Source organism: Lolium perenne, chromosome 3 (assembly GCF_019359855.2).
Source record: "Lolium perenne isolate Kyuss_39 chromosome 3, Kyuss_2.0, whole genome shotgun sequence".
Taxonomy (NCBI): Eukaryota; Viridiplantae; Streptophyta; class Magnoliopsida; order Poales; family Poaceae; genus Lolium; species Lolium perenne.
Window position 1 is genome coordinate 244,769,211 of NC_067246.2, and position 16,744 is coordinate 244,785,954.

The following is a 16,744-nucleotide window of genomic DNA, read 5'->3' on the forward strand; positions in this document are numbered from 1 at the left end:
GATTAGCATGCTACGAGGAAAGACGTACGTATCACCAACAGTTTCTTAATTTTATCAAAATTCAGATAGTTACCCTAACTACCTACTGTTTTTGACAAAATTTTGTTAAGACGGAGGGAGTAATTAAGGATGCAATCCAATGTTACTTGCTTGAGAATAGAAGAAAACATCACATCTTTGCTACTACCAAATTAAATTAATTATGGAATGGAGCTCGTTAGGTGCCCTGCCTCAAACAAAGTCCAGCCATAGCTCATCCAACTTCTTGTGCGTATCGACATGTCACATTGCTTGGTATCCCCTCGCTTTCAAGTCTTGAGGAGGGGAGGGGGAAGCTAAGCCACGAGTAACCATGCTGATGGGGTGGCGGGCAAGCCGGTACAAGGGGCACCCTCCTGAGTAGGGAGACCGGTGCGGCCTCGAGCTCGTGTGTGGTTGTGTCATGGGCGTGTCGAAGGGCGGTGTCCTTTAGGAGGGAGGCCGAAGCGAGCCCAGGATCAACGTGTCAATAGTCGACCCGGTGTGGTGTCTTTGAGTTTTTACCTTTTTTTAACTACCATGCATTTTTATATGAACCCCCCCCCCCCATGTAGACGCTCAGTCTATCAGTACCACCCATCAATTAGACACTCGTGCCACTTTCGACATTTTTTCCATGAGATCGAGCTCTTCTAGTTTACGGAAAATCAACCCGCGCTCTACCTAAGATCCAAGATCCCAACAATGGTGTCGCTAACCTATCTTTGAAGATCATCTTGAAGTTTAAAATAGTAAATTTGTTGCGACACTTTGTTATCGGTTGATGGTTGAAGTGGAGCCTCTGAATCGAGTTGAGTTGGTGTTTTGAATTGGCTTCTATCATTTTGTAGGCATGGTGCGTCGCTAAGAGGATGTTGTTGTGAGCTACCTCTGACTCGCACCGCTTCACGAGAAATCCTATTCCATGGACCACGAAGTCTACCCCTAGCCATTCCATTCAAACTGGTTATTCCATGTGACTTTTTTTTACACCACCCTTATAAACCCATACTACGACCATGTGCAAGAGAGGTCAGATTTTCACCCTTCTCTCGCACCATATATCAAGAAACCCGATAGTGTGGGGACGCTACATCTACCCCAAGATTTTCATCGAAAGTGGTGATACGAGTTTTATTTTTATCCTGTAACGCCCTTATATGCCCATATTAAGAACCCATGCAAAAGGAGGAATATTTTTTACCCTTCCTCGTGTTTTGTAAATAGAAACCATTTGTGACCTCTGCAACATTTACCCCTAGCTTTCTTTAGAAAGTGGTGTTTTCATTTTATTTTTCTAAACCCCTACATACCCATATTAGGACCACATGCAATAGGGAGAAGAATATCGACCCTTCATCGTGTTGCTTGAGGAGAAACCCTATTTTGTTGGCTCCGCAATATCTACCCCTCAGTTTCTATCAAAAGTTTTGATTCCGCGAGTGACATTTCTCTCTAATCCATCCGTTTATATCTATATTAGGAACCAATGCAAGAGAAACCTTATTTCGTGGGCCTGGAAAATTTCTTGCGTTGCATGGTTTTTCAGCAACCAAAGAAATGAGCTTCTTGGCTACCCATGGCTGAGTAGTGGTATAACACTTTGTTCCACACTTCACTAAAAAAAACTCCTTTTCAGGCACTGTATGGGTACCCACCACCCATGTTAAGTGAAGTAGCCCTACCGGAACCAATTGATGCTGATGCAAGCAAGTTCTTACAAGAAAAGCAAGCTTTACTGTCAAGGTTAAATGACAATTTGGCCCAAGCTCAATCTTGCATGAAGAAATATGCTGACAAGCAGAGAAGTGAAAGATCATTTTTTGTGTCTAGCCCCATGATTTTAGGTCAAAATTGGTAATTTCATTTGTTTTTCCTCTTTACATCACCCTCATATGCCCATACTAGGACCTCATGTGAGAGGGGGGGTGGGGGGTTCACCCTTCATCACACCATAAACATACGCTTGATAACTATACCTATACTCCAGATCTAAACTCTATATTTAAACAAGTGCTTTGGATGCAAGACACCGGCCACGAGTAGAAATGGCGATGTCTATATGCAAATGTTATGCTCACTAGAGTTGGGGTGTAGGACCTGGCGAAACCCTAGATTGACAATTACATCCACGACCACGAAGACGCCACGGGTGTCATCCACTCACCACATGTATTAGGGTGCGCACATGTGCCGCTAACTATGATGGTTTACGAGTAATTCTCGCCGCCGCACAACCCTCCGATATGTTCACCGTAACACTTAATGAAGAAGGCAGTGTTTAGCTCAGGTGGAATAAGAGCTTCTTGACAAGAAGTTGTAGCTGAACCAGGTTAAGCCACCGCGTCATCCCAAAGACCAATGTGCACCCATGACAACTAGGTAGAAGCTGCTCCCTCGCGAGTGCATGACCTAATGACATGTTTGATTTTGAATGGTTACCTAATAAAGTAGTATTTAATTCATATATGACGCTAAGAGCAAGAACAATATTATAGTCAGCTGCTGGCTATTGTGGTTTGCCATGTCATCTATAGCCAACTTATAGCTACCATATACAATAGTTGATTCTTAAAATATACTACTTTTCCAAAATATGGCCTACCATTCACTCTCACAAAGTGCCTAGGAGCACGTGCAAGAGCTGGCTCTTGCATAAGAGCCCACTTACCTTCTCTCTCCTCTTCTCACTCCTCCAACTAAGTAAAGAAATAATATTTTATCTCTTATAGCCAGCTGACTGGACCTTATTGTACTTGCTCTAAGTGCTTAAACTAGCTTGGTCTAAGAGGCCATCATGTGATTGAGCGCTTATTTTCCGCTGTCATGGGGTTCATTTGCACCGCTCACCAACTAGGTAAAGTAGGATTTGTCTACAGTGATGATGATCGATAATGTTGTCGTGGCATCGACATGCATCCTCATGCATGTGTTCAAGTTCCGGTCTTCCCACGGCCTCGCGTTTTCGTCGGTTTTCCCATGGCATGGGACTGATTTTCGCCCAGTTTTTCTTGGTCTTTACTAGTATGTTGGGCAACTATTTCTTATTTTCTTCCATAAGTTTTTCAATGCTTTCTCTGAAAATAAACATTTGGATGGTCAATATCTCACACCATATACATTTCTTGTATATTTTCATGAATATGACATAAGATGATTGTAAGAGTTGTATTTTTTTTTCTTGACTTAACTTTTTCTTGATGTCATTTCTGCATCAAAAAGCAGAAAGTCCCAAACCACACGATCGAGTATGCAAGCGGTAAGTATGCGAGGAGCTTCTAGTGTAGCTCCACATGAATGCAATAGAGTCGGAGACGAGATAGTTCAAGTTATTTACACCAATTTGTACCAGCACGTGAAGCTACCATGGGGTGCTCATATGTTTACCAATGCCCACGTTCGTAGAGCCATGCATGCATTGATGGATATACATACATATATGTACAGCTATTGCTCAGAATATAAAGTCGGGGTCTCTTTGGATCGATCAAAGCAACATGTCCGCCGTGTGAGTGTGAGACTTGCTATAGCTAGCTAGCAGTGGATTGCCATAGTATCAGTATGTATCCCATCCCACACGATGCTAGCTAGTAATCTAGTATCCTCACATATATGGCATGTGATCATCGGCGACGTACGTACGGCAATGGCTATGACGGAAAATCGTATCGTACTTAAACGAGCGGGAAATGTATCGAAAAGTAAAGGCAAATCGCATGCTAATTAAAGCAAACTTGGGCACGGCCCATACAAAACTTGGCGCAACGTCCTTCCGCAGGCCCGTTTTCTTCACGACATAACTGTGACCGTTCGATCGATGCAGCTCGGCGGATCCTGCTCATCCTAAGAGCATCTCCCACAGGCGCCTGTGTGGGAAAAACCGTCAATTTAGCGCTCGTGCGGGTCGTCGCCGTACTCCAGCAGACGCAAAAGTAGAGTGCGTGGGAAATTGTTTGTCGCGCGTTAAATTTACCGCGCCGGCTCCAACGCGTGATAAAAAGAGGACGCCCACGCATACCAACCGCCACACTAGTCCACCGCTTTCCGCCGCCAAAGCGCACCGTTCAAAGTACTCCCCTCCACGCCGCAGCTCATAGGGCTTCCGCGGCGTGCGCGCCTGGTTGGTGGGTAACTTGTACGCGATTGAGATATGCGCCGCCGTCTACCGCCTGACCCTCAGGACGTTCGAGACCATGCACGAGGCCGCGCGCGCCTACGATGCGGTGCGGCGGTTGGGCAGTCCGCGCCGCGACCTGAAGTTCCTGGACGTCAACTCTGCTGCCTAAGCGGAGATGTTGGTGCCCCCACCACGCAATGGTAGCATGGCATGAGAACTTCCCTCAAGACATTGTCAACGAGAATGAGCTGTTCAAGCAGCAGATACGTTTTAGTAGGGACGACTAGATGTTTTAGTAGGGCCCCGCCAAGTCATACGTTTTTTTTTTTTTTTTGTGTTTCAAAAAAAAAAAAAAGTGATACGTTTTTTGGGGGCATTTGGAGTAGTACTAGCATTTTCCGTGGCGCAGTTATTTGATGGCCAACAATACACGCATGTATCCATTTTATTCGTCGGCGAAGATTATTTGTTGGTTGGGATCCTCGATGCTGGTGAAGCATCGCGTATTAATGCGGAGCTAATTAATCGAGCCTTCCGTTCATCCGCGCCGGAGAGAAAAGAAGAAAAGGGAATTACTCTGCTTTCGCGGTTCGTGTGCGAAATAAATACACGCGCGTGCGTTTCCTTCTTTTATTGATTGATTTATTATTGGCTCCGTCCGGCGTGCAGGTACGAGAGGAACAAGAAATAGATGGAGGATTTGTTTGGAAGTAGGCTACAGTGGAGTCGATAGAAGCGAGTTCGGTTGCTTAAATTAGCTTACTAATTAATTCCCGTGCAGTCGATGGATGATACGTACGTGCACGTGCACGTGCGCGGCCGGGCGACGTACTTGTTTTCTTTTCTCTCCAGCCAAAAACCGGAGGAAATTAATACCGACCGACCACGGTAATTTGCTCCATGGACCGACCGACCGCGCAAGGATGCAACGGCGGGCGCGGGGCACATTGATTCGTTCGACTCGGCTGGTCGGGCCTTTGGTCTCGGGAGGAGTTGGAGGCGTGGAGCACGAGTGCACCGCGTGGCTGGACGCGCAGCCAGACAGAGCCTAGTGTTCCTCTCCTTCGGCAGCCTTCTCCGCGAAGCAGCTTGTGGAGATCGCAGTCGGGCTGGAAAGATCAGGGCAGAGATTTCTGTGGGTTGTCCGGAGCCCGCGCAGCCCATACTTCAAGTACGGCGACTCGCTGCCAGAGCCCGACCTCGACGCGCTCCTGCCGGAAGGGTTCTTGGAGAGGACAAAAGACAGAGGGTTCGTCGTCAAGTCCTGGGCGCCGCAAGTGGAGGTGCTCCGCCACAGGGCGACCGGCGCCTTCGTCACGCACTGCGGCTGGAACTCGACGCTGGAGGGCGTCACCGCCGGTCTGCCGTTGCTCTGCTGGCCGCTGTACGCAGAGCAGAGGGTGAACAAGGTGCAGATAGTGGAAGAGATGGTGCTCGGGGTTGAGATGAGAGGCTACAACCAAGAGGTGGTTAAGGCCGAGGAGGTGGAGGAGAAAGTCAGGTGGGTCATCGCGTCCCACGGCGGCAGGGCGCTCAGGGAGCGGGCGGCGGCAGCCAAGGATGGAGCCGCCGAGGCGCTCAAAGAAGGGGGCTCATCTCACTTGGCGTTTCTTCAATTCCTCCACAATCTGGATACTCCAACCCTGCAACAGGATTGATGTGAAGCTCTAAACCTCTCATGTGGGATTTGGCAGCGATTCTTTTGATGTTATATGCGAATTATGCTTGTTTCTGCACCTTTCAAAGTTAGTGTCATCTATGTAGGTTTGCTATTTCTAGTTTTCAATCTTGAGCAAAATGAACGCAGAGAGAGCCCGCACCTTTTCCATCCTTGTCTTTTGTCAGACTAGTAAACATGCACCTGCAACGCACGTCTCTATCAATAAAAGAATACAATCATAAAATTTGTGAACCATTTTCTTTTTAATAAGTATGTAAGATTTCCATGGGTTCAAAATATATGTATCACTTCTATTTGATCTCAAAGTATGATTATTTCACATGACATCAACAATACAATATTGCAAATTCCTTTGAATGCCAAGAGTCTGACCAAGGAAAACCAGGAATAGATCCATCACCAATATGAGAAGATAATTTTATAAGTTAGCAAGAGCCCATAGACCCAGCAACTTCAGAGAGAGTGTTCCTATTGGCGAGCTCCATCTTCCACATCGCTGCTAAAATCCTGTTCTAGATGCGGGATGACATTACTGTATCAATATAAATAGTTCATATGTACACAAACAAACGAAACTTAAGTAAATGGAAGGCATCATTCTGTAACTACTTTTTAAATAGGTTATCATAGCAAGTACAGAAACATACAGACAAAATACGAACCAATCTGAACCAATAGATGCTACAACACTGCACTATTTGGATATACACGCAGTATAGAAGTGAAATCGATCAATGAATGAACACAACAATACACTATTTGGCACCATGAACAGAACAGTGCAACAGGGGAAAGATTGATGAAAACAGAAAGTCTACCTTTAGCTTCAGGTAGCAGCTTCAGGGAGCCGGTGTTCATATTTGCGGCGTTGGCGGCGTACGCATGGGCGTTGGAAGGTGGAGACGGCGTGTTGAGCGCGTGTATGTGTGGGATGAGTATGCAGGACAGCGGCGGACGACTCCGCCGAGGGCATGACCATGCCAAAACCAAAATAATCTTCGACATGTTTCATCTGGAACGGAGGAAGTATAATATTAGGAAATTGGAATACACACAAAGAAGCACACAAGAAAAACCTCTGTAAATTGGAATTTAGATGTGAATGTACGTGTACACAGTAACAATACTCATACTCACATATACCTGTCATCAAGAGTGCCATGCTTGAGAATATCGGTGTAGTTGTTGGTCCCTGGAAAGCCAAATCCTTCGGTCTATCTCTCCTACATCAGATTTAAGAAATAGAAAAGAAAAGATTTGAAGCCCCTTTAGTGAACTCTGAAGGAAAACAAAGATTCGAAAATACGAAGTAACTCTTGCTTGACACTCCCATAACACACAGGCTGTACATTTTCTTTTGTGGTAAATTCCCATTTTTCAAATAGTTGCGAATACTCGTGCACCAATAGGAGCGTCTATAAAACACCTATTTGTTAGGTATAACTCGATGGAGATATGAGATAAAAGATTATTCTAATTTGAAAACTCCTAGCATCAATGAAAAAATAAGCTAAATCTCTATTTGAAAAAGGAAAAAATAGGCTAAAACTCCTAGCGTTCAAATACTTTTGATTTTAAAACTCTGCTGTGTTTGAAAGCCACGATTTTTGGTTAGATCTGTACCCAGGCCACACTCATCAGACCACGAAGAAGACACACCCAGTTGATCGAGATAAATCGGGCCGCACAATAGAGACAACGACACAGCAGATAATATCAAATGAAGGTGTTGTACTGAACAACTGAGACCCCGGCACAGCATCAAAAGTTCATAACAGATATCAGTGTTAATCTAGAAACACAGGTTGATTCTTAGACTTACAAGTTTATCCATTCGGCAATGCATGTGTGAATCTGGTCCCCTCCATCAGAAATTCAAGAGCAGCCACTTAGCTGTAGCCACAAAGACACCATGTCTAAACAGGTATCAACTCAAAACATGGTTGACCATGAATCCATGAAAATGATCACATCTATACAATCTAGGAATAGGCACTTGAGAAGACTAATCAAGTAGATAAACCCATTAATTTAGCTAGCCTTGTTTTGTCCAAACGATTCAGATCGGGAAAAAGAAGAGGACCGGAATGTCACCGCCCAAGGATCACAAATGAGATTGAAGAGTGAGGAGCGGTGTTATAATCAGTGGATGTATACTTATAACTTCACTGGTTACAAGAAGAAAACCGATCTGTAGTAGTATCAAAGACTACAACGCTGTAAACCTAATAAATCATCGATACAGGTGCACACATCATATCCGTAGAAAACAAGAATCAAACTCCTCAGCATGTATGGAAGGATAAGTTACAGGGTCACCGCCTCACCTGTGGGTTCCGATCGATCGACGAATCTATGTTGTGACGACGCCTGTTGTGGTCTGGCCGCTGTCGTAGTCGACGATCTCATCGTCAGTGTCTTGGTGATGGATCGGGAGTGCTGGACGATGGAGCATCCGATCGGGTTGATCCACTCCTCCTTCTCCTTCTCGGAGTCGGTGACGAAGTACATGGTCTCCTGCAGGGTAGAGAACTCGAAGACGAACTTGCGGTTGAGCACGTCCTCGGCGCCCTTAACGATGAGGCAGGTGGCGATGGGGATAACGCCACGGGGCACCAACACACACGTGACGGCCGAGTTCTTGAACCAGAAGAGCTTGCCCTGATTGAGAACGAACCCCCGCCGCCGCCCATTCAGATTAGGACAATGAAGATGCCGGGAACATCACCGCGGAAGGATCGCAAAGGAGTTGCGGTGGCGGCGCTCGGAGGATCTGCACAACGGTTACCGAACGGAGGATCATGAACGTCCCGTGTAGTCCTGGGAAAGCCGCGAGTCAGCGCCCACGCGAAGAGCCATGCGTGGATGGAAAGATTTTGATCAGGTGGGTCGTGGGAAGTGGGAACCGTCTGCGGGGTGGGTGCCTGATTTGCGGGAGGGCTGGATTAGCGAAGACGTTGAGGTCGAGCGCTCAACACGTTTGGTGTTCAACATTGAAGCAATCTAAACCATTAGTTTGATCTGGTTAGACGGCTGAGATCCATTGGATCTCCGGCTCTGGATCTTTTTATATTAGTGGAGATTTGCACTATGACATGCATAGTGTACGGTGTATATTCATCTCTCCATATGACATGTATCAAAGATTCAAAGCTTGTTATGTTTTAAGGTCACATGTTTTATTTTGCATGCATAAAAGAGTAACATTGTGTACCATGGTGTGTAGTGATGTTTCGTTGTGTGAATTGTGATGACGTACATCATTGCATGATAAGATACGTACTAGTACAAAAGTTTTAAACTAGTTTATCTAGATTCATTGTTTTTCATTTAATCTTTGTTATATTGAATATATTTTGTGCACTTGTGGAAAATTAGATAAATGATTTTTGTTGCATCTATGGGAAAATTATATAAATCTTTTTATATATACTAAATACATTTTTCATAAATTTTATAATTTGAGGTTTAAAACTTGGTGAAACTTGATCGAACAATATGAAACCATGAAAACACTAATAAATAGTGTGTCATATATAAATCTAGTTTACTGCACTTTATTTCATAACTATATTTTCCATGTGTACATGGAGTTTCCCTAAGTTTCATAGAGTTTGATAAATTTTTTAAAATTTGGTTTTGAAACTTGTTAGAATATATTTAAAATTTGTCTTGTTTCAAGTCATCGTCATCTGGATCACAAAAGTGCAATAGAACATGAACCAAACATTTAATTTAAAATATACAATCTATTTTTTGGATCTTTAAATTAAAGCATGAGTGGGTGAGGAGAGAGAGGGTGTTTGCATTCACACAATGGCATACTCTCTACTATTACTAGTATTTACAGCCGCCTCCCCAAAGCGGCCCCCAAAGGGATTTGGGACGCGCCGAACAAAAAATCGTTCCCAGCTGCGCGCTCCAAAGACCCTTTCCGTCCGGCGCCCCGTGCCCGTCCCCTCTACACAGAGGACGCTCCGGGCACGACGTACACAACGAAAATGCGAGGTGAGAAGACGCGGGACCATCGCGTCAGCAACTCAAGAACGGACGCTCAACCACCGCCTACCTAGCGACGGTCCAGTTGCCGGGAAGGGGAACCAACGCAGGGGCAACCGCGTTGATCGATGCGCAAACCGCTGCTTGTGATGGTAAAGCACACGTCCGTTGGGAACCCCAAGAGAAAGGTGTGATGCGTACAGCAGCAAGTTTTCCCTCAGTAAGAAACCAAGGTTATCGAACCATTAGGAGATGAAGGCCACGTGAAGGTTGTTGGTGGAGGAGTGTAGTGCGGTGCAACACCACGGATTCCGGCGCCAACGTGGAACATGCACAACACAATCAAAATACTTTGCCCCAACTTAACAGTGAGGTTGTCAATCTCACCGGCTTGCTGTAAACAAAAGGATTAAACGTATGGTGTGGAGAATGATGTTTGTTTGCGAAGAACAGCAGAGAACAATGATTGCAGTAGATTGTATTTCAGATGTAAAAGAATGGACCGGGGTCCACAGTTCACTAGTGGTGTCTCTCCAATAAGATAAATAGCATGTTGGGTGAACAAATTACAGTTGGGCAATTGACAACTAGAGAGGGCATAGCAATGCACATACATATCATGATGACTAATATGAGATTTACTTAGGGCATTACGACAAAGAACATAGACCGCTATCCAGCATGCATCTATGCCTAAAAAGTCCACCTTCGGGTTAGCATCCGCACCCCTTCCAGTATTAAGTTGCAAACAACAGACAATTGCATTAAGTACTGTGCGTAATGTAAACAATACAAATATCCTTAGACAATGCATTGATGTTTTATCCCTAGTGGCAACAGCACATCCATAACCTTAGAACTTTCTGTCACTGTCCCAGATTCAATGGAGGCATGAACCCACTATCGAGCATAAATACTCCCTCTTGGAGTTACAAGTATCAACTTGGCCAGAGCCTCTACTAGCAACGGAGAGCATGCAAGATCATAAACAAGACATATATGATAGATCAATAATCAACTTGACATAGTATTCCATATTCACCGGATCCCAACAAACACAACATGTAGCATTACAATAAGATGATCTTGATCATGATAGGCAGCTCACAAGATCTAAACATGATAGCACAAGAGGAGAAGACAACCATCTAGCTACTGCTATGGACCCATAGTCCAAGGATGAACTACTCACGCATCAGTCCGGAGGCGGGCATGGTGATGTAGAGCCCTCCGGTGATGATTCCCCTCTCCGGCAGGGTGCCGGAGGCGATCTTCAGAATCCCCCGAGATGGGATTGACGGCGGCGGCGTCTCAGTATGTTTTCTCGTATCGTGGCTCTCGGTACTAGGGTTTTTGCGACGGAGAGATTATATAGGCGAAGGGGCAGAGTAGGGGGACGCTCGAGGGGCCCACCCCATAAGGCGGCGCGGCTAGGGGTGGGGCCGCGCCGCCCTATGGTGTGGCCGCCTCGTCGCCCCTCTTCGTCTCCTCTTCGGTATTCTGGAAGGCTCCGTGGAAAATAAGACCGTGGGCTTTTGTTTCGTCCAATTCCGAGAATATTTCCTGTGTAGGATTTCTGAAACCAAAAACGGCAGAAAACAGGAACTGGCGCTTCGGCATCTTGTTAATAGGTTAGTGCCGGAAAATGCATCAAAATGATATAAAGTGTATATAAAACATGTGAGTATTGTCATAAAACTAGCATGGAACATAAGAAATTATAGATACGTTTGAGACGTATCAAGCATCCCCAAGCTTAGTTCCTACTCGCCCTCGAGTAGGTAAACGATAACAAGGATAATTTTTGAAGTGGCATGCTACTATCATAATCTTGATCAATACTATTGTAAAGCATATGAGATGAATGAAGTTATTCAAAGCAATGGTAAAGATAATGACTAAACAACTGAATCATATAGCAAAGACTTTTTATGAATAGTACTTTCAAGACAAGCATCAAAAAGACTTGCATAAGAGTTAACTCATAAAGCAATAGATTCTTAATAGAAGGCTTTGAAGCAACACAAAGGAAGATATAAGTTTCAGCAGTTGCTTTCAACTTCAACATGTATATCTCATGGATAATTGTCAACACAAAGTAATATGATGAATGCAAATAAGCAAGTATGTAAGAATCAATGCACACGGTTGACACAAGTGTTTGCTTCTAAGATAGAAAGAAGTAGGTAAACTGACTCAACATAAAGTAAAAGAAAGACCCTTCGTAGAGGGAAGCAGGGATTACTCATATGCTAGAGCTTTTATTTTGAAAACATGGAAACAATTTTGTCAACGGTAGTAATAATTCATATGTGTTATGCATAAAACATCCTATAAGTTGCAAGCCTCATGCATTGAATACCAATAGTGCTCGCACCTTGTCCTAATTAGCTCGGATTTCCATGGATTATCATTGCATTACATATGTTTCAACTAAGTGTCACAAAGGGGTACCTCTATGCCACATGTACAAAGGTCCAAGGAGATAAATCGCATTTGATTTCTCGATTTTGATAGATCTCAACTTGAGGACATCCATACCGGGACAACATAGAAAACAGATAATGGACTCCTCTTTTATGCTTTAAGCATTCAACAACAGATAATATTCTCATAAGAGATTTGAGGATTAATGTCCAAGCTGAAACTTCCACCATGATACATGGCTTCGGTTAGCGGCCCAATGTTCTTCTCTAACAATATGCATACTCAAACCATTCAACTCATGGCAAATCTCCCTTACTTCAGACAAGACGAACATGCATAGCAACTCACATGATATTCAACAAAGGTGTAACAGTTGATGGCGTCCCCAGAACATGGTTACCGCTCAACAAGCAACTTATAAAAAATAAGATACATAAGCGACATATTCTCTACCACAATAGTTTTTAGGCTACTTTCCCATGAGCTATGTATTGCAAAGACAAGAAATGAAACTTTTAAAGGTAGCACACAAGCAATTTACTTCGAATGGCAGAAAATACCACATAGTAGGTAGTTATGGTGGACACAAATGGCATAGGTTTTGGCTCAAGGTTTTGGATGCACGAGAAGCATTCCCTCTCAGTACAAGGCTTTGGCTAGCAAGGTTGTTTGAAGCAAACACAAGTATGAACCGGTACAACAAAACTTACATAGGAACATATTGCAAGCATTATAAGACTCTACACTGTCTTCCTTGTTGTTCAAACAATTTTACCAGAAAATATCTAGACTTTAGAGAGACCAATCATGCAAACCAAATTTCAACAAGCTCTACGGTAGTTCTCCACTAATAGGTTTAAACTACATGATGCAAGATATTAAACATGATCTACTTGAGAGCTCAAAACAATTGCCAAGTATCAAATTATTCAAGACAATACACCAATTACCACATGAAGCATTTTCTGTTTCCAACCAAATAGGAATGAATGAAGCGGTTTTCAACCTTCGCCATGAACATTAAAAGTAAAGCTAAGAACACCAGTGTTCATATGAACAAGCGGAGCGTGTCTCTCTCCCACAAGGATTGCTAGGATCCGATTTTATTCAAACACAAACAAAAATAGAAACATACAGACGCTCCAAGTAAAGCACATAAGATGTGACGGAATAAAAATATAGTTTCACTAGAGGTGACCTGATAAGTTGTCGATGAAGAAATGGATGCCTTGGGCATCCCCAAGCTTAGATGCTTGAGTCTTCTTGAAATATGCAGGGATGAACCACGGGGGCATCCCCAAGCTTAGACTTTTCACTCTTCTTGATCATATTATATCACCCCCTCTCTTGATCCTTGAAAACTTCCTCCACACCAAACTCAAAACAATCTCATTAGAGGGTTAGTGCATAATCAAAAATTCACATGTTCAGAAAGGACACAATCATTCCTAACACTTCTGGACATTACCCAAGGCTACTGAAATTTAATGGAACAAAGTAATCCACTCAAACATAGTAAAGGAGGCAATGTGAAATAAAAGGCAGAATCTATCAAAACAGAACAGTCCGTAAAGACGAATTTTTTCGAGGCACTTAACATGCTCAGATGAAGAAGCTCAAATTGAATGAAAGTTGCGTACATATCTGAGGATTACTCATGAATTTTTGCAGATTTTTTAGAGTTTCCTACAGAGAGATCTACTCAAATACATGACAGCTAGAAATCTGTTTCTGCGCAGAAATCCAAATCTAGTATCAACCTTACTATCAAAGACTTTACTTGGCACAACAAGGATAAAGTAAAGACTAGATTTAGATGTGCGCCTTGGCGCACGACCCCGTAGAATAGGCGACAATTTACACATTGTATAACGTGGCTAAATAATTTTCAAAACAAAATCAATAGGGTGAAATTAGGATAAACAAAATACACAAAATCACGACATAGTAGCAAACGCGCTTATGTACAGCCATATAAATAGGGGAATATGTTACAACTGGTTTCAAGACCCGTCATCCAAAATGCATCAAGTATTTATACAAATCGATGATAATAGTCAGAAAATAAGTCTATCAGTCCACAGGCCACCCAACCTTTCACATAGTCAATTGCTGGGTAAAGTATTTTGGGTATTCTATCATTTAGAATATACTAACCACATGAAAAATATAATGTACCTCTAATCCTTTTTAGCGAAGCAATAATATAAATCACTGTCAAGCGGCAGCCACGTCTAACATAATTACTTCTGAAGTCATCATGAGAGAGGGTCCAACAGTGTAAAGTGCGAGATATGTTGTTCGATAAGAGCTACTCAAAATGTTTACAATGGTGCGGAAATAGCATAACAATACATGAAGAGAGGAGCTGATTTCGGAACTTGGAACCCATTGAAAATAGTCCATGTCTGCACACATTAGAGAGGATTCAAATTAAAAGGCTGTAGTCCAATGAAAGACACAAAGAAAGTATGAACCATTCTACAGATATTCAACGTTTTTAGTTTGGAAGTGAAATGGTCTAAAAGAATCTTATCTTACCACCTGAAGCGACACAACTAAATATAGTTCTCCATGAAGTACAGTTCAATTTGCTACCAAATTGTAGTTTCATCTATTTCATATTTTTTGATGTCTTTGTGGATGCAAGAATAGGTGACCAATCTTTGACCACACTACAGAGCTCAATTTTGACATAACTTCCATTTTCTTTTAAAAAGATGGCTTCTCCAAAAACTAATATACAGGATTTTCATGTGTAGCTATTACAACTCCAAATATATTTTGTGACCAATAATTAAAATATGATGGATATATCGGAGCAGCAAAGCATGCAGTGTCAAAACAAAAGAACTACCTTGGAGCTTGAACGACAATGAAACTATCGATTCCTATTTCCACGGCATAACCAGATGGAAGGCAAAGAATAATCTTTCTGACACGGCTAGTAGGAAATGCCAAGCTACTGTGTGATAAGGTAATTTTAGGCAGATCTATGGAAGTATAAAACATTTTAATTAATTAATTTCAGAGTAATGAGTGGTATATTAAAGCACCATTTTCCAAGTAGGTAAGGAATCAGAAGTCACCCAAGATACCGAAAGTGGATTGGCCAGGCTGTAATTAATTCAATGGCTAGCTCGGCTAGCTCCTCCTACGTAATACTCTTTGGTAATGGTTCAGGCATCCAGCAAGGAGGACCATTCTAGTATCAACAAAAAGCATGATGACAATACGAAGGAAAAAAAGTCAGATCATTATTAGATCGGCGCATGGGTAAGAGCCGATGTAAGCTGTATTCCTGGAATCGGGCAGGGATTGGATCAAAACGGCTAGGATTACTATCCCTAGCGCATGTGCTAAGTGCCGCATTGTACATGCCCTTAGTACCTGCAGATAGAACCGGAGACTCGAGTTAAAATGAACAGAAATCATAGCCATGTTTTCATATATATGTATCTACCAAACAAAGTGAAACCAAGCAATACGGCAAATTTCCCAAAGTGAGGTATATACTGTGTAATGACCAACGATGGTGCATCCAAAGAGCCTTTTAGAGCTAATAAAAATTCTTCTTTTATGCAAGGATAAAAGGGGAGTAGGAAAATCAAGTACAAAGTTATTTCTTCCCGGACTAAGAAGATAGACAGGGTTGTAGAGAATTCAAGTACGATGAATTATTTTTCTGGAATAAGAAAATAAAATACTACAAAAATAAATGCTTCAAACCTAACCAAAGATAAAATGATGCATCTATCTATATGCAAAGATAAAATGATGAATCTATTTATATGGATTATTTATTTAAATAAACGCTTCAAGTCTTTAGCAATTTTTTTAATGCTTCTTGCAAACCATGATAATCTGTAAATTTTCTCACCGATTTTACAGTTTGATCCTTCGATGACTAAGAAGGAACTCGAGTTAATGTTGGTGTAAATGGTTGCTATAATACTTTCTATCTTTCTTATCCATAGATTATTCTAGGAACAGGAATACTGAACTTTGCATGAACAGACAAAGAGAAGCAACATGACATACCTCATTTAAAACTCGGGTGAACATATATGGCCGAACACAATGCCACGTGAGGCGGTGCAGGCCAAGGAAAGACTTAAATGCCATATAGAAAAGAGTACAAATTGTGTAAACAAAAGCACTACTCACTAAAAACTACGCACAAACTAAATGTTGTAGCTCACTCTATTAACAAAAAAGTTATTGGAAAGAGGGACATGGGTCTACTTTGAGCCATTTGGACAAAGTAGGCTAAAATGTAAATTTATGTGGAACCAAAGTAACTACAAAGCAAGTTGAATTTTAGTCAGCCAAATTATATTCATAAATAGCCGCTCTATCTTTCTATGGTCATCTCCCTTGAGTTCACACACTAAATAAGAAATGAATGTGTTATTTTTGCAACTCACACGTATCATTTGTTGGCAAAATTGTAAAGCCAAATTTTCTAGGAACTAAGAACCTATTGAGAAACGGCTTATATT

At 42.4% G+C, this 16,744-nt stretch overlaps 2 protein-coding genes and 1 long non-coding RNA gene across 4 annotated transcripts in view; 1 reads left to right on the forward strand and 2 right to left on the reverse strand.

Moving 5' to 3' along the window:
* The window catches only part of LOC127339879 (uncharacterized), a 40,558-nt gene that overhangs the window by 18,704 nt on the left and 5,110 nt on the right, over nt 1-16,744 (reverse strand). The gene's annotated exons all lie outside the window — the stretch shown is intronic.
* LOC139838130 (UDP-glycosyltransferase 88A1-like) lies at nt 4,333-5,968 on the forward strand. The gene is made up of 2 exons (XM_071827484.1): nt 4,333-4,402; nt 5,207-5,968. Exons 1-2 carry the CDS (start codon nt 4,333-4,335, stop codon nt 5,791-5,793), a joined length of 657 nt encoding a protein of 218 aa, XP_071683585.1. The 3' UTR covers nt 5,794-5,968.
* LOC127337968 (uncharacterized) lies at nt 6,451-8,720 on the reverse strand. Its single transcript, XR_011754224.1, has 3 exons — nt 8,144-8,720; nt 6,960-7,039; nt 6,451-6,828 (listed from the first exon to the last, which is right to left on the reverse strand). It is a non-coding gene; the product is annotated as an uncharacterized lncRNA (long non-coding RNA).

Excerpts from the sequence above, each read along its gene's own strand:
- LOC139838130 (XM_071827484.1), top strand. The coding sequence starts at position 4,333 with ATGGTAGCATGGCATGAGAACTTCCCTCAAGACATTGTCAACGAGAAT. Across the intron at positions 4,403-5,206 it reads GCTGTTCAAGCAGCAGATAC|CCTTCTCCGCGAAGCAGCTT; the intron begins GTTTTAGTAGGG and ends CTCCTTCGGCAG.